The sequence below is a fragment of the Cucurbita maxima genome, unplaced genomic scaffold (genome assembly GCF_002738345.1).
Source record: "Cucurbita maxima cultivar Rimu unplaced genomic scaffold, Cmax_1.0 Cma_Scf00028, whole genome shotgun sequence".
Classification (NCBI taxonomy): Eukaryota; Viridiplantae; Streptophyta; class Magnoliopsida; order Cucurbitales; family Cucurbitaceae; genus Cucurbita; species Cucurbita maxima.
Genome location: NW_019272044.1, coordinates 1,063,972 through 1,086,598, shown reverse-complemented (window position 1 = coordinate 1,086,598; position 22,627 = coordinate 1,063,972). Strand labels below are relative to the sequence as shown.

At 35.8% G+C, this 22,627-nt stretch overlaps 5 protein-coding genes across 11 annotated transcripts; 2 read left to right on the top strand and 3 right to left on the bottom strand.

Annotated features, from left to right (window-relative positions):
* Positions 1 to 530: 530 nt before the first annotated feature.
* LOC111465112 (protein TIC 20-v, chloroplastic) lies at positions 531 to 3,551 on the top strand. The gene is made up of 3 exons (XM_023109410.1): positions 531 to 590; positions 1,632 to 1,787; positions 2,643 to 3,551. Exon 3 carries the CDS (start codon positions 2,718 to 2,720, stop codon positions 3,375 to 3,377), a length of 660 nt encoding a protein of 219 aa, XP_022965178.1. The 5' UTR covers positions 531 to 590; positions 1,632 to 1,787; positions 2,643 to 2,717; the 3' UTR covers positions 3,378 to 3,551.
* Positions 3,552 to 5,846: 2,295 nt separating this feature from the next.
* On the bottom strand, positions 5,847 to 8,510 carry LOC111465094 (nuclear transcription factor Y subunit B-9-like). The gene is made up of 2 exons (XM_023109383.1): positions 8,204 to 8,510; positions 5,847 to 6,549 (listed from the first exon to the last, which is right to left on the bottom strand). Exons 1-2 carry the CDS (start codon positions 8,385 to 8,387, stop codon positions 5,969 to 5,971), a joined length of 765 nt encoding a protein of 254 aa, XP_022965151.1. The 5' UTR covers positions 8,388 to 8,510; the 3' UTR covers positions 5,847 to 5,968.
* Positions 8,511 to 9,291: 781 nt separating this feature from the next.
* Positions 9,292 to 12,542, bottom strand: LOC111465089 (nicotinamide/nicotinic acid mononucleotide adenylyltransferase). 6 transcript variants are annotated; one of them, XR_002714129.1, is made up of 11 exons: positions 12,271 to 12,539; positions 11,788 to 11,935; positions 11,638 to 11,711; positions 11,376 to 11,461; positions 10,554 to 10,637; positions 10,378 to 10,462; positions 10,096 to 10,175; positions 9,905 to 10,006; positions 9,751 to 9,809; positions 9,449 to 9,662; positions 9,292 to 9,408 (listed from the first exon to the last, which is right to left on the bottom strand). XR_002714129.1 is itself a non-coding variant. In XM_023109376.1 (10 exons), the coding sequence occupies exons 2-10, from the start codon at positions 11,913 to 11,915 to the stop codon at positions 9,569 to 9,571; spliced, it is 792 nt and encodes a 263-aa protein (XP_022965144.1). In that variant the 5' UTR covers positions 11,916 to 11,923; positions 12,271 to 12,540; the 3' UTR covers positions 9,333 to 9,568. The 6 variants fall into 6 exon arrangements, 5 of the variants coding, with proteins under 5 accessions (XP_022965144.1, XP_022965143.1, XP_022965145.1 ...); XM_023109376.1 differs by having other exon boundaries at positions 9,333 to 9,662; positions 11,788 to 11,923; positions 12,271 to 12,540; XM_023109375.1 differs by having other exon boundaries at positions 9,333 to 9,662.
* Positions 12,543 to 15,102: 2,560 nt separating this feature from the next.
* Positions 15,103 to 17,339, top strand: LOC111500261 (probable L-type lectin-domain containing receptor kinase S.7). Its single transcript, XM_023151971.1, has one exon. The coding sequence runs from the start codon at positions 15,194 to 15,196 to the stop codon at positions 17,201 to 17,203; it is 2,010 nt and encodes a 669-aa protein (XP_023007739.1). The 5' UTR covers positions 15,103 to 15,193; the 3' UTR covers positions 17,204 to 17,339.
* Positions 17,340 to 17,373: 34 nt separating this feature from the next.
* LOC111500250 (poly(A)-specific ribonuclease PARN) lies at positions 17,374 to 21,173 on the bottom strand. 2 transcript variants are annotated; one of them, XM_023151953.1, is made up of 7 exons: positions 20,757 to 21,173; positions 20,481 to 20,611; positions 19,956 to 20,284; positions 19,457 to 19,570; positions 18,967 to 19,093; positions 18,618 to 18,885; positions 17,374 to 18,310 (listed from the first exon to the last, which is right to left on the bottom strand). In XM_023151953.1, exons 1-7 carry the CDS (start codon positions 21,128 to 21,130, stop codon positions 17,521 to 17,523), a joined length of 2,133 nt encoding a protein of 710 aa, XP_023007721.1. In that variant the 5' UTR covers positions 21,131 to 21,173; the 3' UTR covers positions 17,374 to 17,520. The 2 variants fall into 2 exon arrangements, with proteins under 2 accessions (XP_023007721.1, XP_023007722.1); XM_023151954.1 differs by lacking the exon at positions 20,757 to 21,173 and having other exon boundaries at positions 19,956 to 20,265.
* Positions 21,174 to 22,627: the final 1,454 nt, after the last annotated feature.

The following is a 22,627-nucleotide window of genomic DNA, read 5'->3' as shown; positions in this document are numbered from 1 at the left end:
TTAGGCCCAATTACCGAATTTGTGTGTGAGAGCTGTTTTTGAACAATTATTTGAGTTTATTGTATTATTTTTGACAGAATGTATGTGGGGTTCTTATTTTTATTCAGATTAGTATATGAATATATTTTATTTTTGGAAATTAAAAAAAGCAAAAAAAGTTTTATTAATATCAATTTTTTTAAAAAGTCGTTATAATTAATACTTTATTAAAAAAAATACCAACATCCTTATTATTAAAAAAAGTTAAAATAAATTATTACCGTCAATATATGAAAAAAATCGTCTATCTCTAATCCACATATATTGTACCAAACATGTTTTATCTATTTGGAATTATTTTTTAAAATTTAAAGATAATTAAATTTTTAAAATTTTAATAAAAGTTTAAAATATTATTTAAATTTGTAAAAATTTAAAATCATTTTTGTTTCAAAATTAATTGTAAAAGTGTTTTTTTAAGATTTTTTTTAATTTATTTATTAATTTAGCATAAAAATAAAACGAATGAAAGGGAGTATTAGTGGCTCCCCCTTGGAGTTGGATGGGCGGCGAGGCGAAAACTAGAAGGTTGTTGCTGCTACTGTAATGAGGTGAGGGGAGAAATGCTTGAAGTTCTTCTGTGAATTCGATTACTGTTCTTGGTTGCTACTGTTTGCCTCTGTTTCATTACAGATGTAGAATTTGTGCTTCATTTTGTGTTTTTTTCAAGAGAGGGATTGAAGTTAGGTTAGAGTGTTCTTTACTTAATTCAAAGTTCTTTTCAAACTTTTATAGGTTTTAGGTTTGATAAAATCCAGATTCTCTCTTACTTTTTCTATGATTCGCTTCATAATTCAACTAGGTTTGGGTTAGAATGAGCAATAAGTTTGAAGGTTTTATGATCCCATTGAAGCCGACAACATGATGATCAGCTGTATAAGTAATTTTTAGTTATTCTCTCAATTTATTCAATGTTCATAAGATGTCTTATTATCGATGGTGTTTTATTAGTCCAGTAATTGGCCTTGGCCTTTGGAGATTTGATAGAGGAAATAAGCATTGGCCTTGGCCCTTGTGGAGATGCTTGGTAATTTTATTGATATCTGAACTACAACTTAGGAGGTTTTGTTGGAGGACTTATGGACGAACCTTTTACTGATATTCTGCATATCCTTCTTATGATGATGATGATGGAAGATGGAGATTTCTTAGGATGGATAAGTTTCTGTGAGATCCCACGTCGGTTCCACTAGTAGACGCGTTTTAAAATCCTTGAGGGGAAGTCCGAAAGGGATAACTCAAAGAAAACAATATCTACTAGCGGTGGGCTTGAGACTATTACAAATGGTATAGAGCCAGACACCGTGCGGTGTGCTAGCGAGGATATGATAACGTGGGATTACTACTTTCAATAATCCTCAACGGAAGGCAGGGCCAGAAATGGTTATGATTCTGTTACTTCGATGGGACACGTTCTGTCGTTGGGCTGTTTCAAATTCCATAATATTCTGTGTTTGAAGTTCATGCCAGCATATATCTTGTCTGTGTACAGTCCTTTTGAACTTATATATTTGTTTCTCTTGGATGTTCATCTGTTTGAAGTTGCTTAGGAATGATGGACGCTGAAACACCGACATATCCTGTTTCTACAGCCACAGGGATTGCACAAACTGGTTGCTGTCTCTTCTGATCATCATCAAAGTTGGATTAGATGTTCTTTTTTCTCTTTTCCTACTTAGATTTTGGAAGCTTCACTACAGAACTTTGTTCAATTGATTGGGAGGAACACGAACGAACGGTTTGACAAGGTAAAATGCTGTTTTTCTTGCATACCGGATTTGGGAGAGCTAGTTTTTGATGAATTTGGTTGCAGGCTGGATTCTAGCATATTCATGCCAATTGTTGTCACCCATTAGCTTAAAAGCTGTTAAATCGTTCACATTTTTCGGAATGATCGACAAATTTTGATTAGAGAACTAGGATTTCACCTCTTAAGGACAATGAGCATTAAGAGTGTTCATATGACTCGATAATCTGACCAAGTTGGACATCTCAATGTTTTATGAGATCCCACGTTAGTTAGAGAGGGGAACGAATCATTCTTTATAATTCTTTATAAAAAAGTGAGCTTTGCCCCTTTAGCTAGCGGTGGGCTTGGGGTTGTTACATATGGTATTAGAGCTAGACATCGGGCGATATGCCAACGAGGACCCTGGCTCCCAAGGGAGTAGATTGTGAGGTCTCATATCAGTTGGAGAAGGAACGAAACATTGTTTATAAGGGTGTGGAAATCTCTCCCCATATACGAGTTTTAAAATCGTGAGGGGCCAACGATGATATGTAACGGGCCAAAGCAGATAGACAATATTTACTAGTGGTTTGGCTTGGGCTGTTACACGTTTTTTCTTTGTTTGGGTTGGGTTGAATTTTTGCAATACTCACAATTTTATTCGACTTGTAGATTGATATTTTATTTGGTCGGGTCCTGAAAATAGGGTTACAACCCGTTTCGGTTCAACCCAATTTGTGTACTCAGCTCAAAAATATTAAATATTAAAAAAAAAATTGTATCTTATAAGACAATAGGGAGTAAAAAGGATAATTTTACTAAAATGAGTTTATTTTGACTGATAATTTAAAGAGATATTTATTTGTGTTTGAAGAAATGAAATGGTATAAAAACGATGATGGGGGAGCCTCCAAAATCCACACGAGTCAATTCCGTTTAGCTCTCATCCATGGCGACGCTTATCTTAAATCTCTCCCCCAAAACCCTCCGTTCTTCCTTCTTCCCCTCGCCATTTCCCTCTCTCTCAAACCCTAGAACTACGGCAACAACAACCCTCACTAACCAAATCAATTTCACCACTCTACGACGACGGCGACGACGACGCATCCTCACCGTCCGATCCTCCGGCGACCGCGACAACAACACCGCCGACGGCCCCGACCGCCTCATCTCCGCCATCTGCTACTTCTACCCGTTCTTCGACGGCGTCCAGTACGGCAAGTACGTTATCACTCAGTACGCTCCCTTTCAGGTTCTGATTCAGCCTTTGGTTCCCGCGATTCGAGTTTTCAAGAGCTTTCCATTCAACGGATTTCTGGTGTTTTTGACTCTATACTTCGTCGTGGTTAGAAACCCTAATTTCAGTCGATATGTTAGGTTCAATATTATGCAAGCCATTGTTCTTGATGTGCTTTTGATTTTCCCCGATCTTCTGGAGAGGAGCTTCAATCCGAGAGGGGGATTGGGGTTGGATTTGGTGATGAGCTTGGATAGCACTGTGTTTCTGTTTCTTTTGATTTGTTTGATTTATGGCTCATCTTCTTGCTTGTTGGGGCAGGTCCCTAGATTGCCCATTGTTGCTGATGCTGCTGATAGGCAAGTTATGTGAATTCTTCTGAATTATCATTATCATTATTATTATTATTATTATTATTATATTAAGCTTCATTCCTTTGGGATTATTTGTAGTTTAGATTACTGTTTCAATATCTGAACACACCCTGATGAGGATGAAATGATTCAAGAAGAACAAGTTAGAAATGATATTCAGTGATTCTGGTTTTCTTCCTGCTCCTGAAAATGCTATGTTTTTTCCTTTGGGACTTTCCCTCAAGGCTTTAAAATGAAGTAAGGCTTCTCCTCAAAGCTTTAGAACTCGTTTGGTAGGAAACGGGCTTCGCCTCAAGGCTTTAAAACGTGTTTGGTAGGGAAAGGTTTCCACACCCTTACAAAGGAGTTTCGTTCTTCTCCCCAACCGATGTGGGATATCACAATCCACCCCCTTCAGAGCCCAGCGTCCTTGCTGGCACTCGTTCCTTTCTCCCATCTGTGTGGGATCCCACCAAATCCACCCCCTTTGAGGCACAACGTCCTTACTGGCACACCGTCTCGTGTCTATCCCCTTCGGAGAACAGCCTCCTTGCTAGCACATCTCCCAGTGTTTGGCTCTGACACCATTTGTAACGGTTCAGGCCCACTGTTAGCAGACATTGTCTTTTTTGGGTTCTCCCTCAAGGCTTTAAAATGCGTATGCTAGAAAAAGGTTTCACACCCTTATAAAAGATGTTTCATTCTCCTTCTCAATTGATCGATCTTAAGTCTAAGGGTTGAGACAAGGATTCCTATTGATTGGGTTGGGGATCAAAACAGCTCGAATAAAGTTCACAATCCAATTGGATTGATAGAGTTTTTTTTTTTTTTTTTTTTTTTTTTTTTTTTTTTTTTTTTTTTTTTTTTTTTTTTTTTTTTTTTTTTTTTAATTATTTATAAAAATTCTACTTATCCATTTGAGGTGGAGAAAGAAGGGTTGGTTTATGATTTGGAGAGGAATGAATGGGAGGGGATGGTTGGAGGGTGGAGAGGGCCGATGGTGGCCATGGATGCGGAAGAGATATATGTGTTGGATGAAAGTCCCACGTCGACTAATTTAGGGAATGATCATGAGTTTATAATTAAGGAATACTATGTCCGATGGTATGAGTTCTTTTGGAGAAGCCCAAGGCAAAGCCATGAGTGTTGATGTTCAAAGTGGAAAATATTATACCATTGTGGTAGATCCATATTCATCTAACAGTATGTGGTTGATGAAGTCAGTCGATGTTCGAGAAGGGTATAAACTGGAAGAAGGGAATAAGTCGGTTGATGTTCGAGAAGGATATAAGTCGGTCAATCTTCTCATAGTTTATTATTAATTTTTTAATTAATTGAGTTGTTGAATTCTTCTTTCAATTATTTATAAGAATTCTACTTATTCACGTTATGTTAAGAACTAAAATATCATAAAGTTTAAATATTAGATACTTACAAGACAATGCATCACTAATATCCTATCACAAATATGAAATATTATTAATCTTTTTAAAAGTAGAGCAATGTTAGATTAGAGTGTAACTCTATTTTCGATCGGAGCTGACTAAAAATATGTCAAATCAACAAATTAAATCAAATTTTCTTTTCCAAAAATTTATCTTACTCAAACTTAAAAAACAAAATTCAACCCAACTTAATTTTTATAATTTGGGTCGGATAATCCGTACAAAAAGACAGTTAAGTCGGATAATCTGTACAAAAAGACCCATACTAAATAAAGCGGTAAAATCACATTGGTTAATTATTATTATTATTTTGTTTTCAAAGATTAGGTTTGTTTTCTTGTAATTTCTTAATCTTAATTTTTTTTTTTTTTAGATAACCATTATTTGTAAGAATAAAAACAAGTTTTAAAATTTTATTTTCTTTAATTTTTCTTTGATTTAAAAACACTTTAAAACAACTATGGTTGAAGTAATTTTTATTTCACCTCCTCCTATGGTGGTAAATATAAAAGAATAATATTTATATAATATTTATGTCATAAAGTTAAATTGTAGCCAACTTTATAATAATCATAATTTTATGAAATTAAAATGAACTAATATTTTTAAAACATAAATAAAATGAATCACATTTAATGTACTTATATGTGTTCATTTCTTAAATTGGCTAGGCTTTAAAAATTAAATCCAAAACATAATATAAAATAATGATGTTTTGAATTTAAATAATTCTATAATTAAATAAAAAGTATTATTATTAAAGCAAATACAAATATTTAAAATATATATATCATTATTATATTATTTTCTGAGGTTGAAAATTTAAATCTCATCAAAAGGCCACGTGGCATAGTTTGGGCTTAATTTAAGTTATGTCGGCCCAATGAATTGGGCCACATTTGATTCGCTCAAGCCCACGAGTATAATATATATTATATTTCAAAAATGAATTATTATTATTATTAATTATATTCTATGTATCAATGGACTTTTTAAGTATATTTAAGTTTTAAAATGATATTTTAACACACTTAAAAAAAAAAAAACGACGATTTTATCATAAATTTACATATTCTCATCATGCAAATGGGTCACGTTCACTTCTTACTTCTTATATTTATTCATTAGCCTTGATTTCAAATTGCTATTCTACTTCAAACTCATATCAAAGCTGATTACCGTTTCCGGAGCTCGTCCCGCCACTCCTACCTCCACCATAGTATCCGCCCATTGCATCGAACATCCCTGTCGAGGTGTGCCCTAGCGGAAACGCTTGCCCGTACGGTGGCATCATCCCCACTTGTGGCACATAATCCACATTGCGCCTCAAGATCGGCTCAGTACGAACTCGATCACTCTCCGACTCACGGTATCGGTTGAGGAACATAGTTAGTGGCTCGATGTAGTCATCAAAGCCAAGCTTCCCCATAGCCCAAAGGACATCCTCTGCTGTCACTGTCTTGCGTTGTTCCCGTTGGCATCGCTCGTTAGCCTCTCCAGTGATGAAGCTGATGTACTCCGATACACATTCTTGGATGGTCTCCTTGGCATCGTCGGATATCTTTGCATGAGAGGGTAAGATTCGTCGCATGATGCGTATCACATTAGCAATCGGCATGTATTGGTCTTGCTCTCGCACCATGCATTGTTGGCTCTGCTCATTGTTGGCACCAGTGACCGGCACATGGCAGGTAGCAGGAGAGTTGCCGGTGGCCGTTGCACCGCTTGAGAGGTGGTGGTTCAACCCTAAAACCAAATGGTTAAACTTTTTAACAGTCACAAACAAATATAATTAAAAATAATTTTTTTTCAAAACAGGACTAAAATTAAAATTTAAAAAACCAAAAAATTAAGCCCTTAAATAAATACATAAATGATAGTTAAATTTTTTTTAATAATATCGGTTAGTTTTAGAGGAAAATAATTTATTTTATTAAATTTAAAATAGTGTTTAAAAATAAATCTTTTACAAAAATTCATTAATACGCTATCTTTTTTACCATAAGAGTATTTTTTTTTTAATTTTAAAAAAAAATTTAAATATGTTTTTTTAAAATTAAAAAATGTAAGGAAATTGATAAAAAAAATTAAAATGGGAGGATGATTGTATTTTAAATTATTTTTTAATTTAAAAGGTATTTAAAATTTTTTAAGAATAACACTAAAATTTTGGAAAGTTTAAAAATATTTTTAAAAATGGAAGTAAAAACTATTTTTATTAATTTTGTTAATAAATAAAGAAAAATAATTAGGAGAACAGAAAAACAGCCAGCGAATAGAAAGGGTGGCCAGTTGGTAGGCGGTAAGATAACGGCGACAGAGTTAGTCACGCGCGCACGCGTCGCATAAGGCGAGTGAGGAAAGGCAAGAGATACAGGTAGTTAGTTCAGTTCTGGAAAATGAAAAGGGCTGAAAATAAACACTTTTTAATCTCCTTACGAATTAGCCACGTCATCAACTGCCAACTCACTCATCTGATTAAATAAAAAAATTAAAAGATTTAAAACGAAAAAAAAAACCCTCCCTCTTCCCGTATATTTTAATTTAATAAATTTATAAAATGCATTAAATTAAAAAAAATCAAGTCTTCTAAGTTAGACTGTGACAGTCTCATCTAATAATTTTTCCAGTCTCTCTCATTCTCTTCTCTCTCTAAAATTAAAAAAAAAAAACCTTGAATCTAAAACTATGGGTATGACTCCTTCTCTCTCTCTATTCTAAAGACTTCACCTTTTTACATATACATGCAAACATACACCTCTAAACACACTCAAAAATAAATTAAAAAAAAAAAACCTTGAATCTAAAACTATGGGTATGACTCCTTCTCTCTCTCTATTCTAAAGACTTCACCTTTTTACATATACATGCAAACATACACCTCTAAACACACTCAAAAATAAATTAAAAAAAAAAAACCTTGAATCTAAAACTATGGGTATGACTCCTTCTCTCTCTCTATTCTAAAGACTTCACCTTTTTACATATACATGCAAACATACACCTCTAAACACACTCAAAAATAAATTAAAAAAAAAAAACCTTGAATCTAAAACTATGGGTATGACTCCTTCTCTCTCTCTATTCTAAAGACTTCACCTTTTTACATATACATGCAAACATACACCTCTAAACACACTCAAAAATAAATTAAAAAAAAAAAAAAAAAAACTCTTTCCACCGCTAGTAGATGTTGTTTTCTTTAGGTTTTTTCTTTCAGATCTTTCCTTCAAGGGTTTTAAAACACGTCGACACCCTTATAAAAAATGCATTGTCCTCTCTCCAACTGAGATAGGATTTTAGCATTTTAGTACAAGCATGCAACAAAATGGCATGCAAGAACAAGATAGGAAGAAAAAGAAGAGGAGGGGCAAAAGGGGGGATAGAGAGTTGAAAATACCAGAGGTTGGCTTAGAGTGTTGCCTTCTGTAGCTATGGAACCCATCTCCACCGCCGCCGCCTCCTCCTCCTGCGGCGGCGGCTGAACTTCCTCCACATTCCATAATTGCCCTTCTAGTTTCTCTCTCTAGAAGTGAGAAGGATAGCAGAGGGTGAATGAAAGAAGTGTCTTTGATGGGAAGCATGCAGCGGAGAGATTTATACAGAAAACAGAGGTCCCATTTGCCTTGTATTCCTTTTTAGCCGGTTGCATTCCGGTGTCCGGTCAAATCCCTCTCTCTCTTTCTCACATTGGTAATCACGACCGCCAATTCAATTGCCCTCTCTCTCTCTTTCTTCTAATTTTATATTATTTTTTTATATTTATTATAATAAATTATTATTATTTCTTTTTCCTTTTACTTTACATGCACAATGGAGCCTCCATTTCCTTCCAACCAATCATATTTTTTCCTTTTTTTTTTTTTTATCATTTTTTATTAGAAACAAAATTAAGAAAAACTTGTAATATATACGTTAATTGAGAATAAAAAAAGGGATGAATGTGTGAAATATTTTGAAAATTCTCTCTTTTTCTTGAGATTTCATAAATAGAAAGAGAGTGAAGAATTTATTAACTAAGATTTGATGCACTTTATAACACATAATTATGGTATTGGCCAACCTCCCAAATTTAGCTTCTTTTTTATTTATCATTTATTATTATTTTTTTAATTTTATGTTAATGAAATTACAATGAAATATATGATTTTCAAATATAAAGAAATGGTTTAGGGTTTATAATTATAATTCGAAAAGTTGTTTTCAAATATAATTATGAATTTCATTGCCAATAATTATTTTTAAAGGTATTTATAATAATAATAATAAGAATAATAGTGGTATTATCTATATATATATATAAATTTCAAACCATGATATAAAATAATATAATTGAATTTTAAAATCGGTCTAATATTAATTCATTTATTAAACATAAAATTTTAATTTTAATTAATCAAATAACGGGTCAAAGTTAGTTATATTTCTACCTTGAAAATAGGGCTAAAATTAAAGGCAATTAAAGGCTTATTAAAATTTGTATGGTCCGTTCATAAATGTTTTCATAGTTCAACTAATGTAAGCATGTATTGATCAAAAAGTCTATCATTTGAATACCCGTTTTTAACTTATGGCCCCGATTTAAAGTATGATTGTTCTTAAAACATTCAGAAAGTTACTTCAAACATCGTGAAAATTTAAAAACTAATATGAAGTAGACCCGAGTACGCACCAGAGCAATTGACAGACACTCCAAGACCCACCAACGCTCATAAAAATCCAGGTCGATTGATCCTCTATTCATCTGACCGAACATAAAGCATCATCAAGGATTCAAGTACAAATGTTGCCCTCTTATATACTCGATAACTTCATCAGGAGTAAGATATTTGATTGACAGTCCTTTTGAAATGCAATCCCTATAAATGGATAGATATGATTATGCGAACTAATACCGAAAAAGATTGATTTAACGTTTCCAACTTTACCCTTCGTCTGTAAGCTTACCTTAATCTGGTGGAGCTTATTATGTTGGGTATAATTTGATCTACAATTTTGATATTGCTCTGTAGAAAAGGATTTTTTTCAATATTAGAACTTGCAAAAGAACTCACAAAAAGAGTCATGTTGTCTTGTGACAGCATTGCATTGCATTGCTTACCCTGTTCTCGTACAGAATTTCATTATCCGATATGATTTTCTCGATATCTTGTTCTTCTCGACTAACGCAAATGAGACCGTAATCTCGGCATATGGTTTTAACCTATGAAGGGACATGAAAAGCAGTGTCACAAGCTTGAATCTAACTAGAGTGATTGCCATAGGTACATGAATTATGAATAATATGCATACTTGATCAGGTATCCAAACTCCAGGTGTTGCAAAAGATTCAATCAAATCAGAACCACAAGCAAGCATCACCTTCAGGGATTCTTACAAAATCAGAGAAACACGATCATTATTCTAGTAACCTTTTGAAACATCTAATGCAATTATACTCGGGGTAGGTTCGATATGTAGAATGCATTCTTTCAACGTTTCCAGATAAGTGGAGGTAGGAGATCAAATCTTTGATGAAACCTTTAAACCAACCGGAATTAACCAGTAGTGTCATCGTCCCAAGAGAAACCATACCTTTGGGAAACAATCCAATGGCACACAGTGAAGTCTTGATTCGAGACAGAACAGTTAATGTGCGTTGGTAGCTATTTTGACTGGCCTAAATCAGAAGTCAAATTCCAACCTATCCGACATAAGAACAATGAAGTAATCGAGTGATGGCACACCAAGAGGGAAAAGAAGAGAAATACCTCCCATGGATCGACCATGATGTATTCTGAACTTCGGCATGCTAGTTCGCAGAGCTTTATTCGATGTTCCGAAGAAATGAGGCCCTAAATAATTATCAGAAGCTCTGCTCTGTTAGGCCATGCAACAAAACATAAGAAATAGCCAGTATGAGCCAATTATCATATATAACTATCACTTCATATGTGATCAAAACCACTCAGCCATCTAAAACTTTTGCAAGTTCCAGAGATTAAAGGAAGTTCATATTTCTAAAGGAGTGGATTTCTTTCAGGCCTCTCTAACATCCTTTTCTACCTTCTATCTCATTCCAAGATGGATAAAAAAGATGAACGTATTTTACATGAAGCACACTAATGAAAAACACGTGGAGCACGTTTTTGCGCAGGCATGCACCTCAAAGGGTGCTTGATTATGAAGCAAAGTGCCCCAAAGGGCATACTTTCTTAGAACACTATGACCAAAAAAACAAATTGGATATACTGTTTTTTGTTTTTCATTTATTGGAAGTTTCTTTGTCTAGAGTGGTGTTCGAGATTTTGTTTGAAGTACATGTCAGATAACGTTAGGAGCCTCTTGTATGATATTTTCATCGAAAAGAAACCGAAGGAAATAGTGATTAATAAAAGAAAGCATAAACTACAAACATTTCCAAACTTACTCCCTTTGTTTATTTATGCCAATCAATTAACTCCTTTCTAATCTCAATTGATATTGAGCGTAGGTTCATTCCTTATCCCTCATTCTTGTAATTGCATCATGAATTTTATGTATCATTTTAGCTACAGAAGGTTTGAAAATGTCAATAAAGTTGCATACCTTACCTTTTTCTTGTATGCATCGTTAACTGGAGACATATAGCCTCCAATAACACAAAGGCCCTCTGATTCCAGTGCATCCTTCGCCATTTCTATGCACAAAATGAAAATCTAAGTTTGAACAAATATGAACTTCAAATGTCATATTGTTATGTCTATCATAAAATTCACTGTTTCATTGAGATATTTCTGATACTCCAGCAATGAAATTCATTGACCTTTTCCAAATTCTCAAGCAACTATATGAAGGAAATTATTAGCAACTCACCAAACATGCGTAAATGCATATAAGTGGGAGGATTGAAGCTTCCAGTAGCTACAAGAACCGCGAGCGTTTTAGGCCTAGATTTAAGACAGAATGTTTGAGTTAAAACAGCAAATTCACCTACAAATGAAGAAACTGTAATGAAGAACTAACTTGATCGAGGAGCCAGAGGAGGAGCCATGGCCAACCAATTCCAACGCTAACTTATCAACCGGCAAAGGGATCTCCACGGAACTTATTATGTCTGATCTTTGATCATGTGAAGAGATATTTTCCGCCATTGGAATTTCTTAAGATGAAGCTAAAGACAATGAGAAGATAGAATCGTGGGGGAGTTAACACAAGAACTGAATTTATAGCCAATTTCCTCAGCAACTCACTCTATTAGGTCAATTACCTCAGCAACCCACTCGATTTGGGGCTCCAACAATTAATAACCGAAAATAATTTTCAAATCACAAGAACAATAGCGAACAACAATCAATGACAGTAACAAGAAATCCATAAAAAAAAAAAAACAACAATCGGTGACTGTAACGTCAATAAACTCAGTTCAAACCAGCCAACAATTTCCATCACAAGAACATAAAATTCAATTGAATATAACATTTTAAAGCGCGTCGTAAGTGAGATTACCTGATATAACAGAAACAAAACCCAGAAGTTGCTTTGGATCTTTGCTATTGTTCCAGATGCTTGATTTAGCAAATAAATCAGATGATCAGTTCTTCCAGAGAAATTTCAGATAGGGATCACGGCGACTGTGGCGGAAGGACGATAACGTCAGTTCACCGGCGGTGACTGAACGAAGGCCGGCGACAAACGCTGCTCAAGGAACGCAGAGAACAATCGATGCTGTAGTTGCTGGACTAAATTGGATAAACCTAAAAACCAAGGTCATTTTGGTGGCATAACCTAATCCAATATTATTATTAAATTATTTAAATTTAAAATATAATATCATTTATATGTACAAAATAAATTACTAATCTCTACACGAGCATTCGGGACCTTTACACCATGTCCCGTTGGTGACAAGAATTAATTCAATTAGATTGTGTCGTGTCGTGTCGTGTCGTGTGTATTTGATGACATATAATAGTCTTTTCAAAGGACGACCATTTCTATTGTACATCTGGGCTCTCGACCACTCACTCATCCGACCTCTTACGAATTCAACACATCATCCTTCATTTTAGAGAGGAGAAGATTCAAAGGTCGATCTAAACCTCTAGACGCCATCTAAATCGATCCATAAGTTAGATGTTGATCTAAGACCTACAAACGGGAGGTTGACCCAAGTTGATCAACCAGTGATAAAAAAACAATAAGTCATAAGACCAATCCAAGACAATCAACATGTCAAAGTTCGATCTAAGCCCATCATTAAGTCAAAGGTTGATTGATATGAACTACGACTAAGGAATTTTCATATCTCAAGGTCTAATTATAAGGACGAGAGCTAAAAAGCTACAACAAACCTTGTATACTTATTCAAGTTATGGTGAGCTCATCAAAGAAAATTCTAGAAGACGTTGGAGACATCTCTTATATGTTGGGCAACAAATTATATTAAATGTATTTTAAGTTTCATTTAATAGACCAAACTAAATTTACTTTACGGAACTAGTCCAAAGTCATATCCCCCTACCCAAGGTTATATATGCTAAGCCGTTGTTATCTCTCTCTTGCTTGCTTATATAACGTCTCTTTCAAAAATCTCTCTTTCTAAAATCTCTCTCTACCCTCGTTTTCCAAAACCTTCTTTTAAAACCGAGGCTAGAGGCTCGATCATACGTCGCTTGGCCGTAGGCGACGCAAGTACAAATTGGCTCAGCTCACTTGTCGTTGGAAAGTGAGTGCCGCACAATCGCTAGTCCGCTGCCTTTAAGAATACTAATAAACACCTTCCATTTACACTATTTAATTATAATTTAAATATTTATTTGTCATATTTAAGTTAGTTTTTAATGGAAGAGGTAAGGTTATAACCCAAAGTTACCTATGGTAGAGTTAACGAGTCCTTTTAATATAGAGGTTATGAGTATTTCTCATTTATTTTTTTTAGTTTTATTGATGTTGAGGATTATTGGGAATGAGTCCTACCTTGGTTAATTTAGTGAAAACTCATGGGTTCAAATACTATCTCCATTGGTATGAGGCATTTTGAGGAAGCTCAAAGCGAAGCCATGAGACTTTATGCTCAAAGTGGACAATATCATATCATTGTGGAGAGTCGTAATTCCTTAACATGGTATCATAGCCATGCCATAAAATCTTCAAATGTCGAACAAATGGTGTATTTTGTCGGAGGGGAGGATTGTTGGGAGTGAGTGATCATGGGCCCTAAACTTAACCATATCGAACAAAGAATTGTGGGCCTAAGAGGGGAATACTATCTTCATTGGTATGAGACTTTTTGGGGTTATTGAAGTGGTATTAATTTTTATTTAATTTCATTTAAACTCAGCTTAAAATTAGATATATCAGATTTTTCATATGCAAAAATGAATGGAAATTATTATAAAAAAAAATGCATATAATTATATATAAAAGAAATAGTTGGATTCAGTGAAGGAAATAAAGGCATTGGAAAGTGGGGAAAAGGGCGGTGGGTCATATTCCATCAATTTTTTGCTTCAGAACGGTTATAAAATCGTAAAACTGGGATTTTGCATTTTGGTCCCTGGGGTTATATAATTGTAAAACTGGGATTTTGCATTCTGGTCCCTGGTGGTCACATGGGGATGAATTTTATAAAAACTCCCCATTCTTTTAGTATCCTTTTTACACCTAAATTTCTCTGTTATTCCCTTTTTGCCCTCACACAAATTTATATTTGCAAACCCCTTTAATAAGTCCAATTACGTCCGTTCATTCACTTTCGTTCATCGTGCTCGAAAATGAAGGAGCAAGAAAGACCTAACTATGTGATCCCTTATTCTATAACGGTACACAATCATACGACATGCTCAAAATGTAATAATACTTGATCATATCTCTATCGAATTCTTCTTCCCCGCTCCTGCTGTACTTTTTTTTTCATTATATTCTTAATCTCGTTCTTTCCCTTTCGTCCCAGATTCATTTTGATTTCTTCATCAAAATTACGAATCCGACGCTACAAACTTGAAAAAGAATTTTTTTTTTTTTGGGCGATTTTTCTAATTTTTTAATTTAATTAATCCAAGTGAAAATACTAAAATACCCTGGCTACATTTTTCTGATTTTCTTTTCATTTTATTTCTTCTTAATTTTTAATATATTCGGTCGAATCAGAATATCTTTTACTGACAAAAAGGCAATTTAAAAACTAAAAACATTATCGTGTCACTACTTTGACGTAAACGTCGTCGTTTTCCTTACTCATTTATCATTACCGTTGGGATACTCTGTTTGTTTCCATTATTTTCAAACCCCATACCCCACACTGACCCATTTCTTACCGTTTAAACTCCATTTTCTTTGACTCAAGAACATCGACCATCATCATCAATCCAATCCTCTCAGTTCTTGAATACCCATCTCCAGATCCTTAACTCAGCCATTCTCCGCCCCAATGACCCCAAGAAATCTCCTCGCCGTCGCCCTTTTCCTCCTCCTCTTCACTCCGCCAAGAACACAGAGTATCGGCTTCGATTTCAATTCTTTCAACATCAGAAACCTCACTCTCCTCGGCGATTCCCACTTCCGCGACGGCGTTATCGGCCTCACCAAAGAGCTCGGAGTCCCTTCCTCCAGCGCCGGCGCTGTAATTTACAATCAACCCATCGGATTATACGACGCCGATACCAACATTACTGCCTCTTTCTCCACAAGATTCTCTTTCTCCATTACTAATACTAACCCCACTTTCTCCGGCGACGGTCTTTCCTTTTTCCTCTCCCCTGATAATCGGACCCTCGGTAGTCCCGGTGGGTATTTAGGCCTCGTCAATTCCTCCCGTTTGGTTAACAAGTTTGTCGCGGTTGAATTCGACACTCGGCTTGATTCTGTCTTCAATGATCCTAATGATCACCATGTTGGCTTCGACATTGAAAGCTTGGTTTCAATCAAGACGGCCGATCCTGCTTCTCAAGAGCTCAATCTCAAGAGTGGGGAGTCCATTACGGCTTGGATTGAGTACAAGAATGAGGAGTGTAGGTTGAGGCTTTTCTTGAGTAATTCTAGTTTGAAGCCTTCTGAGGCGCTTCTCGACGTTAGTGTCGATCTTTCGAGCTATCTTAAGGAGGTTATGTATGTCGGGTTTTCGGGTTCGACTGAAGGGAGTACTGATCTTTATTTGATTGAGAGTTGGAGCTTTCATACTTCTGGGTTTGTTCCTGCTCGACGTCGATTTAAGCCTCATAATGTTTCTGATAGCTCTGTGATTGATTCTCCTAATATTTCTATATCTGATTCTGGAAATGGTCATCACAGTCGGCTCGGGCTGGGTCTCGGGATCGCCGGACCGGCCTTCTTTTGTGCCGTGATTGCTGTGTTTGGTTTCTTTTCACTTAGGAAATGGAGGAAGATTAGGACTCAAAAGAGCTTCAAGGCAGAGCTTTTGACAGGTCCTAGGGAGTTTTGTTACAGAGAACTAAAGAGAGCCACAAAAGGATTTCACTCCAGTAGGATCATTGGCAATGGGGCTTTTGGGACTGTCTATAAGGCTTTTTGCACCTCATCAGGAGGCATTTCGGCTGTTAAAAGATCGAAGCATTCCCACGAAGGAAAGACCGAGTTTCTGGCCGAGTTGACAATCATAGCTCGGTTGAGGCACAAAAATTTAGTTCAGCTCCAAGGTTGGTGCGTCGAGAAAGGTGAACTGCTTCTCGTTTACGACTTTATGCTGAATGGGAGCCTTGATAAGCTGCTCTACCAGGAATCTGTAGAAGCTAGCTTGTTAAACTGGTCTCACAGATACAACATTGCTGTTGGATTAGCCTCTGTGCTGACATATCTACATCAGGAATGTGAGCAGCAGGTGATTCATAGAGATATAAAGACTGGTAATGTACTGCTGGATGCGAACTTCAATGCCAGACTGGGCGATTTTGGATTGGCAAAGCTCATGGATCACGACAAGAGCCCGGTTTCAACTCTAACTGCAGGAACAATGGGATACCTCGCACCTGAGTATCTACAATACGGGAAAGCAACTGAGAAAACCGATGTCTTCAGCTACGGTGTGGTTATCCTTGAAGTGGCCTGTGGGAGGAGGCCGATCGAAAGAGAAGCAGGTACTCAAAAGATGGTCAATCTGGTAGATTGGGTTTGGGGATTACATTCTCAGGGAAAGATCATCGAAGCAGCCGATAAAAGGTTGAATGGCGAGTTCAAGGAAGAAGAAATGAGGAAACTGCTACTTGTTGGATTGAGCTGTGCAAACCCGGATAGCTCGGTGAGGCCTTCGATGAGGAAGGTCCTACAGATTCTCAACAATGAGACTGAGCCGGTGTTCGTGCCAAAACTGAAGCCTAGTCTTACCTTTTCTTGTGGCTTTTCACTGACCGTGGATGACATTATAGTAGAGGAAGGAGGAGGAGAGTGGGAATCTGCAAAGGCAACCACTATCCAAATAGACTGAAAGTAACTTCTGTGTTTTTCTTGCACCCTGATTGTTAAGATTCATTCTTTTATAACCATCACACTGGTAAATGCCATCATGTACTTCTCAAGTGTCTAGAAACTGAAGGGGAGTTCAATACAATCTATTTGAACTCTGTCCATGGTTTCAGTTTAAGTACACCCCACATATAAAGAAGCCAATTCTCCACTGCCATAACTTAGGCTTTCATTTCCTTAACTCATAACTGTTGCAGCATTCTCCATAAATATGGAATGAACAATACCAATTTGCAAAAAACAGAAATATATAGTACATTTTCGGTGTTCGGAGTGAGTTTACATCGAAGAAGATCGTAAAATATGGTAGTTAGTGTTTCTAAGATCATTTGCTCCCACTTCCATCCCCTGTACTTCAGTAGTTTCCTTCAACATATCAGCAGTTAAACTGCTGTTGGCAGCTTCATGCATCTGGCCCTTTACTGACTTGAGTTTTATCGACATCGTCTTCTGATTAATCCCAACTGCCTCTGCCTGATCAGCAAACAAGACTTTAAACATGGGAGAGCTGCAAATTTCCTTGTATGCTTCATAGCCTGCAGCGTGAGTACTTTTAGCTCCAAAAAGCTCAGTGAGAGGATGCAAAACTGATATTGGATCATCGTGCCGCTCCAAGTTTTCCTTTAGGTCGAGAAATTCGGAAACCATTTCTGGCTTTGCAAACTGCACAAACACAGCACTTTCATCTATATGGTAGACACTAACGATATTTGCCAGGCCGAACACTTTAGAGATGCACTCTTTGATTTTCCTTGCATTAAGGTTGGCAGGAAATCCCCATATTAGAACAATGTTCTCGAACGATATTTTTACTTGATGCCTTTTAGATCTATTAGACCTCAAAGGCTCGGTCATTCGATTACCGGTGCTCAGATCGATAATATCGCCACTGGCCCAACTCAAATACAGATGGTTTATGTGCTTCTGCAATTTCTCATTGTCAGCCAAATTTTCAGAAGGAAGAACAAAATCAATTCCCATAAGATTGCACGCTTGTGCAAATACACATCCTGTCATAAAAGCATCGTACCCAGCTTCATGCTTATCTCCAGAATTCCAGTTGGAGGAACTGCATAGAGGTTGAAATTAAAACATAGATGCAGTTAGATTTTACTTAATTTTAATCAATTAAGTACCTTCAAATCCTAAGTACTGCCAGGATCAAGAATACAACACTAGTGATCAAAACATCAATGCTAAATCGACACACACGTGCACTTGTATTTATACAAAAATGATGAGAAATTCAACAATTTCACCCATAAGTTTTCTATTGGTAGCACTCGATATAGAAAATTTGGATAACGAATAGAAACTTATATTCAGCATACGATATAGAAAATCCTAGCCGTCCAAATATGCCGAGGAAAACGTACCTTAGATCGTCTACTTGAACCTCCACTTGCACACCAGAGTTGAAGGCAGGATTGCTCTGAGAGCTAAAGGCAATATGCGGGCATAATAAGGCAAATGCAGAGGATAGAGATGTGCTGGACTTCTTCATCCGTTGCTGAAGAATGCCATTTCCGTTTAATAGAATTTTGGTGTCCATGATTAATGGAAAGCGCTTTCCAATAGAAGAGACAAATTCTTCAGCCGTTAAAGGAAGAGAACCTATAAACTTTTTGTGTATGTGGGCAATATCTGGTACAGAAAACAGTTGTGTCAGCTGAAAATAGAATTGTTAACAATTATTGTCTATGAAACTAAGGCTGAATGCCTTACCGAGGAAGCAATTATGACCGATAATCAACTTCTTTTCCGATGAAAGGAGATCGATAACATGACGAAACCCAATTGCTGATTGGATCTTCATTTCAGCTGCTTCCTGCCGATCGCAGTTGACCTCTTGCTGCATTAATATGACAATTCATTATAAGCAATTCGGGGCTGTAACTTTGTAAATGCATTTTTACTTCCATATCTCTCTCCCAAAAGCATGAAGTGATAAGCAAGAATAAGGCCTCATGTACTGTTTTCCATTACTGCTGATCCAATACACAACAACATATAGATTTTCACAACGAATTTCAGAAAGATTACCACTTTCAGCGCTTAGTTTTACGAACTAAAACATCTAATAAGCACAGATTTAAACGTAAATTGAAAAGTTCGAAATAAAAGTAACCAAGTCAAGATATTTGTCTTCATTTCGACTTTTTCAGTTGCTAGTTTGTAGTCAAGGTTTTGTGAGCACAAAAGGAAAGTGTCTAACCATGAGCAGCTCTTTATCGTCCCTAGAATCCACGTACACGACTAATTGTTGTAGATTGGCATTGCCATCATCCACGACAACGAAACAAAGATCTTCAAAATGCTTCTTAATGACCTGCATGTGTTCACCTCCACATGATCAACATTTCAAATGAAATAAGATCATGTTATCCCAAACAAACGACATTGCATGATTAATATTCAGACAGTTAAGTTAACTAACACGCAGCCAAGCATAGACATACTTGATGAGAAAGTAGGCAAATATTGCATCAGAAAATTATTTTATGCCACAGATAGTTTCTTCACAGAACAAACAAAAGAAACAAGAACAAAGCCTCTAGCAACTTCAGAAAATGGCATCTTCTTAGAATAATAAAATCATATTTCCCTGTACTCTAATTCCCATTATGTTTCATGCTCCGTATAAAGCAAGCAAACAAACTTGTGCATTTAAGTTTAAAATTGATGTAAAATATGCAAATGAAAATCTATCTCACCAGCTGAATCAATTTTGTCTGATGAGAGGTGAAATCGCTCAAAGTAAGAGCGGGGCGCATCTTGAAGAAAATGGTTTCAAATTGTCGTTGGTAATCATTTGCGCCTTCCTGGCCTTGACACTCCATGTTTCTTTCAGATAGTAATCTGTCCCGCCATTCATGTAATCTGTTTTTCATTCTTTCCTTGAATAAAACATCAGCAATGCCGATCCTCTTCTGATTCCGAATATTAGTCACATTAGAAGATGCATCTAACGTTTCGTCCCCATGTGCAAAATTCAGGCGTTTGCGTGCCGCATCTTCATGTGCTCTGGACAAATAAGATATTCCTGAGATTAATTACAATTCAAATTCTCAAAATCCGAGAGGACCAAAAGAGTCAATCAATGAAATGACTAAAAGTTTACAATTATGCTTGTCAAATCTGACTGAATAACCGTATAAAATGAATTCGACGCAGTCTCTGTATCCTGAAGATAAATTTTATGTCCATAAATTGAAGGAGAAACATGAAAACAAAACTACCTTCATGTATACAAGCGTTGAAATCAAACTGGTATTTAGCCAAGAATTCGATGGAGGTAGTCTGACAGAGGAACTCGGAAGAAGGGCCATCGACTTGGATTTCATGGCGCGGGAAAACAAAAAAGTTATGCCTGCAACTCAAACAACGAGACAATGTCAAATTCCACAAAAGAAACCATCTCTCCATCACGGTAAGCTGGCTATACTGCCTGGTTCACACGAAATTTCGCAGTAACCAAATGAAATCCAAATCCAACGAAGAAGAAAAGAAATTACGGATGAGCGACGAATGAGTTCTTGGCAGAGTCCCAACGGAACGGGCAGACGCCGAATTGAACAACGGCAAACTTCTCAGCAGAGTCCTTGACCTTGAGGTAGCGAACATCAAAGCGATCAAACTCGAACGATTCGCGCCAAGGCGCGCTAGTGATGCCGGTCATTTCAAGGTCGATGGCAACGAAGTCCGCAGCTCGGACATGGCTCCGAAGTTCCGATAGCACAGCTTCAAAGTTCGACTTGGTCACATTCTTGAGGGGAAAGCTAGAGTTTGAGGCGGTGGCCGGAGCAGTAACAGCGGCGGAGGAGTACGTTGCAGTTCTGATGAAGCAAAGCAGCCGCGTGGGAGCCCAAAGAGGGCGAGACAGATTCATCGCTGAGTCTTACGGGGGATTTCCATCTCAGAGGTTTAAGGGTAAAGAAACGAGGAAATAGGGCCAATGCCGAATTGTCGTTTCAGCCTACAGGCTACAATTGAAAAACGACGTGTCGAACTTTCTCTTTCTTTTTCCCCTGTTTTTGGAGCAAATTTCCATTTTGACCTTTATATCAATTTTTACCCTAAATATTTAATTTTAACAAATTTAACCTTAAATAAATATTTGTAATTTCTACATCCAACACTATTATATTATATATATATATATATATATATATATATTATTATTATTATTATATAGTACGAAATTAGACTCGACTAAATAGGATAAAATGTGACATATGAATTGTGTGAATAATTTACTGTGTATATTAATTATACTTTTCTCTATTACCCTTAAAAACTATGATTAGTGTTGCATTGAAAATATTATCATAATTTCATATAAATAAATTACTTTCAGCATTTTATTACATTATTTAATTTTTAATTTTTGATAATTAACTATTGTAAAATAATTTTTTATTATTTATTATAATTAAATAATTAATATTAATAATTTTGTAAACTAAAATTAAAAACTTTTTTAAGAGGTCTAAAAGATGCTAATAATTATGTTTGGTATTAATAATTATTACAATATTTATTTTGTTATTTTTGATAATTAATTATTGCAAAACAAATTTTTATTATTTATTATAATTAAATAATTAATATTAATAATTTTGTTATCTAAAATTAATTAATTAATTGAGTTTATTCAACCATTCTGGCTCTCGATTTTTGCTATGTTTTTTTTAAAATAATTCAATTATTTATTTATTTATTATTTTTTAATTCGACGGTTACTACATGCATGTCGTGATGGACGTTTCCAACCCAACATATGCAAAAAAAATAATCACAATTCAAAGCCTTAAAAAAAAACATTTCGAACATATCATTAAAATTCACGAAAGCTAATGGACACATAAAACATGCTATTTGAAATTAATGAAAAACAAAATCAAATCACAAACCATATAAACTATTACGTGTGTCTAAGGTAACATAAAACATTATTGAGTGCATAAAGAAGATATCATTCGACCCGTGATCTTTTGTCTTTACTTAAAAAATATTAGAAAAATAATAAACATCTAAAAATACACGGTAAGTGATTCCACTGCAGACTAGCACATGCTTACGCTGCCAATTCTGACATAAGAGAAAGCAACATAAATATATCGTGAGAATATGCATCCGTACAATATATAACTATTGAAGTGTCCCATGACTACATGACGATACGACATGAAGACTTATATTTTAAAATATACATAATAATTCAATTTAATAGCACAAAATTTTAAACAATGAGCACGTAGTATTCATGCATTAAACAATTTATCCAACCAAGCCTTTATGTAACATTCCAACGGTCGGTCCACTAACCTTAATAAGCTTAATTTGACATTTCTCTACTTTCTCGAGTTAAGTCAACTCTAATAAA

Excerpts from the sequence above, each read along its gene's own strand:
- LOC111465112 (XM_023109410.1), top strand. The coding sequence starts at position 2,718 with ATGGCGACGCTTATCTTAAATCTCTCCCCCAAAACCCTCCGTTCTTCC.
- LOC111465094 (XM_023109383.1), bottom strand. The coding sequence starts at position 8,387 with ATGCTTCCCATCAAAGACACTTCTTTCATTCACCCTCTGCTATCCTTC. Across the intron at positions 6,550-8,203 it reads ACACTCTAAGCCAACCTCTG|GGTTGAACCACCACCTCTCA; the intron begins GTATTTTCAACT and ends ATTTGGTTTTAG.
- LOC111465089 (XM_023109376.1), bottom strand. The coding sequence starts at position 11,915 with ATGGCGGAAAATATCTCTTCACATGATCAAAGATCAGACATAATAAGT. Across the intron at positions 10,007-10,095 it reads GAGTTTGGATACCTGATCAA|GTTAAAACCATATGCCGAGA; the intron begins GTATGCATATTA and ends GTCCCTTCATAG. Across the intron at positions 9,810-9,904 it reads AAATTCTGTACGAGAACAGG|AGCAATATCAAAATTGTAGA; the intron begins GTAAGCAATGCA and ends CCTTTTCTACAG.
- LOC111500261 (XM_023151971.1), top strand. The coding sequence starts at position 15,194 with ATGACCCCAAGAAATCTCCTCGCCGTCGCCCTTTTCCTCCTCCTCTTC.
- LOC111500250 (XM_023151953.1), bottom strand. The coding sequence starts at position 21,130 with ATGAATCTGTCTCGCCCTCTTTGGGCTCCCACGCGGCTGCTTTGCTTC. Across the intron at positions 19,571-19,955 it reads AGACAAAATTGATTCAGCTG|GTCATTAAGAAGCATTTTGA; the intron begins GTGAGATAGATT and ends GAACACATGCAG. Across the intron at positions 19,094-19,456 it reads ACGATAAAGAGCTGCTCATG|CAAGAGGTCAACTGCGATCG; the intron begins GTTAGACACTTT and ends ATATTAATGCAG.